The sequence below is a fragment of the Trachymyrmex cornetzi genome, unplaced genomic scaffold (genome assembly GCF_001594075.2).
Source record: "Trachymyrmex cornetzi isolate Tcor2-1 unplaced genomic scaffold, Tcor1.1 scaffold468, whole genome shotgun sequence".
In the NCBI taxonomy this organism is placed as follows: Eukaryota; Metazoa; Arthropoda; class Insecta; order Hymenoptera; family Formicidae; genus Trachymyrmex; species Trachymyrmex cornetzi.
The window spans coordinates 53897-61746 of NW_017299487.1; the positions used below are offsets into that span (position 1 = coordinate 53897).

At 32.9% G+C, this 7850-nt stretch overlaps 2 protein-coding genes across 2 annotated transcripts in view; one reads left to right on the top strand and one right to left on the bottom strand.

Annotated features, from left to right (window-relative positions):
• Positions 1-1169, top strand: part of LOC108764957 (uncharacterized) — a 14888-nt gene extending 13719 nt beyond the window's left edge. Inside the window, exons 3-4 of the mRNA XM_018513395.1 lie at positions 278-474; positions 718-1169. Coding sequence (XP_018368897.1) covers positions 278-474; positions 718-1101 — 581 coding nt within the window. The 3' untranslated portion in view covers positions 1102-1169. The remainder of the gene's footprint in view (positions 1-277; positions 475-717) is intronic.
• Positions 1170-1908: 739 nt separating this feature from the next.
• On the bottom strand, positions 1909-5026 carry fln (flightin). The gene is made up of 3 exons (XM_018513342.1): positions 4939-5026; positions 3273-3520; positions 1909-2482 (listed from the first exon to the last, which is right to left on the bottom strand). The coding sequence occupies exons 2-3, from the start codon at positions 3473-3475 to the stop codon at positions 2239-2241; spliced, it is 447 nt and encodes a 148-aa protein (XP_018368844.1). The 5' UTR covers positions 3476-3520; positions 4939-5026; the 3' UTR covers positions 1909-2238.
• Positions 5027-7850: the final 2824 nt, after the last annotated feature.

A 7850-nucleotide genomic window follows, 5' to 3' on the forward strand; every position in this document is an offset into this window, starting at 1 on the left:
ATATATATATATATATATATATATGTTCGTATATATTTCTATAAGACATTAACAATATGCTTTAAATTTAATTAAATGTATCTAATTTGTTGTTAAAAACAATTTTTATTAAAAATGGCTATATAACATGAGTAATTTTGAATTATTATAAATGCATTTTTACTTATTTTTATTATTTTGTATTGCAATATTTACAAAAAAATATTTACAAAAAAATTAAAATAATATTAATATCTTACAATTAATAATAACTAACACGATTCCACTAATATTTTAGGTTCTCGAAACTTGTCTGGAAATCGTGATGATTTCTACGACGAGTTAGAGTTTTTACTCGACGGACGTGGTCGACCCATTCAGGAGGATCCTTACGAAGACGATTTCGTGATTACTCATAGACGTTTCAAGGAACGTGCAGCCGCTGCGTTTGAGGAGGATATGGCGGAGTTGAGACGCAAGCGACGAGACATGCAGGTTAAACGAAAAAATGAGTCAATAATTGCAGAATATTAAAAATCAAATGCGATTTTTAAAAAATAAGCTATTAATAGAACATATTGTAAATGATTAATTCATTATAATTTAAGTTATAATATCAAAATTATATAAATTACAAATGCACTTCATATAAGTCGCACGTAATTCAGCGAATAAATTCTCCATATCACCTGTTCTTACGAATGTTTTTTATCGTATCTGGTATTTGTTTTCTTGCAGGATCGCATCTTCGATGTGATCGATCTGAATGCCGAGATAGAGAAGGCCAAGAGTACCCTGGAAGCCGCCGACATCGTGTTCCAGCGACACGCAACAAAGTTCGACAACCAGGGCGACGACGAGCAAACGATGTCATTGTCGCAGAAACTCGACAGAACGCGCAAGATCGCAAATGTTGAGCTGGAGAAGCCAAAGACCTTCCTGTTGAAATTGCCCAAGATGCCGGTCGAGCCAGAAAATGCTCAGCCCCCCGTCCCGGTAGGAAGACAATACAGGATCAACTCATTAATTGATACAAACGAGATTGGTGACCCACGGGAGGTTCTCGCGATGCAGCCGATAAAGCGAAGATTTTTGAAGAGAAAGAAAAGCGTCTCGTTTTAAGGTTCGAAAAAGCTTATCTGTCTGGCTACTACGGTGTGTGCAAAATCTATTAATATACTTTAAAGATTTTTTAATTTAGAGAATTTTTTTCTTTCTAGAATATTAGATTACCTGTGTAATTAATGATTGAATTAAAATTTTGTCTCTTCAAATCTAAATTATTTGAAAATTAAAATAGGACGAAGAATATACTTTTACTATCGATCACATTTCTTAGGATTCATTCCTGAAAATAATTTTTCATTTTTAATCGGTTTTTCATTGAAAAAGTACTCATATTTTTTTATGGGACAAATCTATTTCAGATTAATAAAAAAATATGTCTTTAATATATTTCCTAATAAGTCTAGATTGTCTAGATCTAGAATATTCGACTTTTCATTAACGTTATCGCAAAGCCGCATCTGAAATTCCGAAAATATTTTTAATAATTAAGTTCTTATAACATTTTGCTTATAGTTATTAATATATAATTGCTAATTTTGTTTGTTTACTTTTTTGATGATTATTCTTCTTTTATTTCTTGAAATATGCAGTGATATTCTTTGCAAGCAGATTATCATTTATGTATTTTATAATAGAGAAATAGTTTATGTGTGTATTTATAATAAATATTAAGTATTAAATAACCAATCCTTTCCTTTTTCTAAAAACTTTTTCATAAATAAAAATTAAATTAAATTATTAATTATTTAATAAATAATTAAATATTAGTTAAAAAAGAAAACACGTGTTAATACATGTCATGAAAATATGCGATTCATTCGAAAAATTTTTAAACTTTTAAAATGATGTTTAAAAGTAGAGCTATACAATGTTAATCTTTAATGGTACATATGCCAAGTAAGTGTACAAACATATATCATTTCAGCTGCAATCATTGCATTGCTGATTTCATCAATAGTGCCAATCACATTTGAATTACAATATTATTTATCTCACTAGTTTATACAAAACACCTAATAAAAATTATCTAATTGCAAACAAGAAATACAATAGAGACAATTAGAAAGACATTCGTCAAAAAATAAATATTGATGAAGATCTTGAGAGATTGTGTATACGTGAACAGATATGTGAAATTTCACTTGTCTTTGATAGTTGCCTTTTGACTGCTTTTAACAGCGGTCTGTGGATTCACAGAATCTTCTGGTATTTCAGACTATAGTAAGCACGAGTATGATAACTGTAGTGTCTGCCTGTGAATGTCATATTAGTGATGTACTTCATGTCGGCCGATCGTTTGAAGCTCTTGTCTGTGTTCTTTTGATCGTAGGTCCTTATAGTTCTTTCTGCCCACTCCTGAGCCCTGGGCGGCTCGCGGTATATACCCTTCTGCCTCGAATTAAGATAATCGATCACGTCGTCGTAATAGTTCTTCCTATTAGAAAGAAAAGATCATTCCGAGATTAAGAAATAATTTCGAGATTACAAACAATCTTCGTTCATTATCGTGAATTCAATATTTTATAACGTAATTTCACAATTATAAATTTATAATGCTTTGTTATATATATATAGGTATGTAAAATTTGTATTAAATTCACGTGTCTCAAACGAGCCATTCAAATTTATGCGTTTATTTCACATAAAATCAATATGTTAGAAGATAAAGATTATTTAAGAAGTTAAAACACAAACAAAAGTAATACTGACACAGTTTGTAAACAAAGCATGGAAGCATATTTTTTCCGAGATTGAAAAATTAACCTTTTGTGATATGTTAAATTAACATATATTTTATTCAATCATTTAAAAATTTACGTTTTAAAACACATTATTTTTATGTTATTTATTCGCCTATTTAGACAGTCTTCTGCTCTCAAAATATTTAAAATAAAGAAACTATTTAAACTAAAGCTCGCCGGTTTAGGCTATTTTGGCAAACGAAAAAATTTCTTTCGCGAAAGATTGCACACTATTTTTTAACGATCTGATTAATTTTATATTAACTTCTATATTTTTTATACAATTGTATTAATCATGCAATTAAAAATTCTTAGGCCCGGTTGCACCAACGTTATTTTGATTTTAAGCGAAACTTAAAACTCTCTCTATCTCGTTTTAAAACCGAAAAGAAACAGGGACAAAGAGAGTTTTAAGCCTCGCTTAAAATTAAAGTAACGTTGGTGCAACCGGGCCTTAGATACTTATGTATCTTCGTATCTTACCTATAATCGTAAAGATACGCGTAATTAAGAAACAGTGGTCGAACCCAGTGGTGATTGTAATGTGGCGGCTCAAGCTTTAACAATTTCAAGACAGGTTTCTCGGCGGCAGCTGCCTCGGCGGGCGCACCTTCCGCCGCACCCTCGGCACTCGCTTCCGGAGCAGGTTCCTCGATGTCCCACGGTGCAGCTTCTTCGTCCCACATTGTAATCTCGTTATATTATATATAATATTCACTTCGATAATGAACCTGCAAACAATTAGTTACAATATTAATTTGTAAATATTAAAGGATCCAATATATATAAAAAAAAAATTCGTTGAATTAAAAATAACATCTTGTTATTTTCAATTTTTATGTGTATTAAAATGTAGTATTTTAATACAAAACAATGATTAAAAGAATAGTTATCTAATCGACCTATTTTTATGCAAGTTGAATTGCGCTTACAATTAGTTTCAAAGTAAATTAACATATACACTTAGTAAATAATAATTACATTTGAGTCAAATTTAATACATTTCTTTAGTTAAAGTGTCTAACTTTATTGTTTTACAATTAATTAAAATAACAATATATTGAGTAGAGATGCAGAGGCGACCTATAGGAATGATTAAAAAATGACTTAACTTGAATAAAATTTGACATTACGAATTTAAATTGGCTTGATAAGTAATTAAAAAGTATTCCTTCATTTTCCTTTATCTATTTCATATCTGTTTTCTTTTTAATTTATAACATCAATTCATTTTTCGCAACGCTTCCGTTACTTCCTTAAACCTCGAGAGCATAATCAAATGTTAATTTAATTTTCGATAGGATTTATTTAGCCAATTGAGTATGTACATCGTATGAAGAAACGAGTCATTACAAGACACAACAAACCATTTGGCTGAGGTATCAATTGACTTGAGGTATTTGTGGCGAAACGAAATGCCATACCAATCTTCAAGCTGTGCTCAAATGTCTTGATGGCTTATATAAAATACCCATTCAATTATACTGTGCATCAAGAAATAGGACAGTGCGAAATAATCACGATTTGGGAAGCAATATTTATAACATCGTTTTTATTGCATCTTGATGGTATTATAATTTCTTTTAGCAGATGTACGAGATTATAAATGATCAACACTGTTAAATTTGTGATGTAAAATTATACACGATTTTGTGTAATTTTTAATCATTCCAGGAAATCACTGCTTCTATTTAATATGTCATTAATTTAATTCACACAAGAGATATACCTATTAAATTGACTTATTAAAGTTTGATTACCTATTATTTATAAAATGCATACGTCAAATGGACATTGTTTTGAAACTAAACAATTCAATACTAGGAATGGGTTGATGAGACACGGTTGTGGCTTTTTTAATCACATTTGTTAAAATAATACATTTTGGCACATGGAAGTAGAAATTAAAAAAATGTTATTTAATTCAAAGAATTAGTTTAACTGTAATATTTATAACAATGAATGACGTAAAGTCGAAAATCTCGTGTTCAAAGCAGACAATTTGTAAAAATCTAGAGATGCCGATTTCACTACACAGGTAATTCTATAAAAGCACGAATAACAAAAGGAAATCTCTCGACTTCACTACGGAAATTATTGTTCATTGTTCTCCATCGATGACGCAGCCTCCGAGGGCGCGATGCAGTACCTTCTTTGGTTTCACACTCGCGCGTATTACAAAAGAAGAAAAAAAAATACCCAGCCCTTCTACACGTTGCGGGCTCATCTCGTCACTCCCCGTGGACCCTGTCTTGTTTCGCTTTTATTTTAGCAACATCTCCTGCACCCCGCTCGTCCCTTCGAAGGTGCGCTCTTGCTGCGACGAGGAGGGGATGATTTGGCACGCGATTGGCGACGATTAATTAACGTTGCGACAATTTCTTTCTCTATCTCTCTCTTTCTTAACTCGTGTGTATATGTACATACACGTGCGGCGATTAGCTCACAGTATAATCTTGTGCTTCGACACTTGTCCTCGCGCCACTTCATTAACACACTTATTGACATTGAAAAGCAAAGATGATACCTTTAGCCAAGGGAATGGGAACGCCAGGCATATCGAAATCGAGTTTACCACCAAGTAAAATTAAAGTTATAAATTAAGTATATTTTATATGAAATAAAATTATAATGTCATAGAAGATATATCGATTGCTTTAATTAATTAATTAATTAATTGTCTGCCATACGCCACTTTCGTCGCTCTCATTCAGTTTATCGGTTTTATGTAACGTCATGAAACCTTGAATGTACGCAACGAAAGTTTATTGTTCAACACGTGGTTAATTATTGCTATTTATAAGCGAATTACACACTGTGGTCCAATTAAAGATCTGTGCATAGAATGATACATTATAATTATTCGGCAACAACATTGACACCGTACCCTGGTTTACTTACTATAAATCATGCGAATTGTAACAGAATGAAACAATTAGACATGCATGCGAACATGAGATGTACTTATATATATTTGCGACAATACAGTGTCTGGATAAATTTAATGTTTTATATGAAAAATGTGTAGATACAATTTAAGGAAATTTCTTATAAAATTATTTTATTACCACTATCTTAAATATATTATTGCAAAAAGGTAAAATTTTTTAATGTTATTTTTAGACATTTATTATGACCTGTTTGAAGAATTTATTAAACACAAGAGATGGTCAAGTTAAATAATTATTTAAATAATAAATAAATTATTATTCAATTATTTCTTAATTACATTGTAATTTAAGAATAACAGATATATTTTATTAGGTTATATATATATATACAATATTTGGGATAAAGAGTAGAGAGAATTGAAATAGGTGTCTTCGACAATTTCGAAATATCGTCAAAATTATCCGAGAAATATGAGCCATCAAGAGGTAACAAGCAGTGATGTACATTGGAACGTCAGCGATTTTCCCCTTCCATTCGTTCAGTCCTCTTGACTTCATCTGTCTTTCTCATCTTCGCTTAAAGCGAAAAGGATAGAGCAAGTGAAGGAGAAAAATCTCTGATATATCCAGATTCCAATATACATCACTAACTATTCGTTTACACAGCTGGATTTACGTCGAAGTTGTAACATCAATTTTATGATAATGGCCAATCACAGTCATCCCATTTTTGAAAGGAACAGCTATAGGTCTGTTTTTTATTACTACACTCTGAACCAGTGCAGCAATAAAAAAAACAGACCTTGATTAGCCAATTTCATCATTGATGTTAAATTTTGGCGCAAATCGAGCCGAGTAAACGTAGTCAATAGGTGTATCCAGAAGCACGACCGTCATTGAACGCTCAGTGAGCTTTTGTACTTGTTTGGTCTATATTTTTAGATCTAACGGAATATGCCGATCAGATGACTGAGCAGTCGTACTTTTGGATATATCTAATGACTGCATCTTGTGGACTCAACAGTTGAGTGGGGAGGATCCCGTTTGCCTACAATCCCAATTGCACAGGGGTGATCCAGATTGATCACGGCTCGATTAGACACCACCAATCACAGCGACCGATGCTTAAGAACTTTGTAGTCTCAAGCGCTGTTAGTGGCTCGTGTCCATTTGAGCCGTATCCAACTGGGTGCCACCCGTAGGAGCTATAGTAGGAGTATGTTGGAACATGTTGGAGCATGCGACGCGAACAAACCTTACTAGGTGTTGACCAATGAAATTAATAGTATTCTAGTAAATTCGCTCACTTTTGTAATTTTCACCTCGTTTCAAGATACAGGGGATCGATTCTGTATCTTGAAACGAGATGAAAATTACAAAAGTGAGTGAATTTGTTAGAATACTGATAATTTCATTGGTCAACACCTAGTAAATTTGATCACTTTTGTAATTTTCACCTTGATTGAAGATATAGTATCGACCCCCAGAATCAATCCCCTGTTCTCTGTTCTCTGTTCCTTTAAGTCCGGATCTACAATAGGGTTTTAAGCCTTAAGCCATAAGATATGGGCGAATCGCAGTCGCTTATTTTTCTCCGATTCGACTGTAATTGGTCAATTTCTTATGGCTTAAGGGTTAAAATACCTATTGTAGATCCGGGGTTAAGGGCACTCTACAATGCGTTGCAAACAACTGTTGCCAGCTGAAATGTTTGTCTCGGCAACCAATCAGGAGCATAAATAGTACCATTAACGCTTCTATTTGATTATCGCGACAAACGTTTCAACTGGCAACGGGTGACACGGATATTTGCAACGCATTGTAGAATGCCCTTTATTGTGCGGAGCCCCTAAAGGCCGCAGCACAGATTCTTGCATAACACATAATGCATAGTGCATAAAGGAATCAACCAATTGAAATTCTTCTTTTCCATGGAATGGGAGGAAAGGAACGATTCTGATTAGTTGATTCGCTTATGCACTATGCATTATGCGTTATGTAAAAGCTTGTGTCTGGGCTCTTAGGGCTATCGCACATGAAATGCATAACAGAGCATAAGCATAACATAAGACTGCTGAACCAATGAGCATCTAGCATAATGTCGCCATATTGATTTACATAAGATGCTCATTGGTCCAGCAGTCTTATGTTATGCTTATGCTCTGTTATG

Bases quoted from the DNA above. Each gene is read 5' to 3' on its own strand.
- fln (XM_018513342.1), bottom strand. From the start codon at position 3,475: ATGTGGGACGAAGAAGCTGCACCGTGGGACATCGAGGAACCTGCTCCG. The intron at 2,483-3,272 runs GTAAGATACGAA...TCTTTCTAATAG, and splicing joins GCGTATCTTTACGATTATAG to GAAGAACTATTACGACGACG.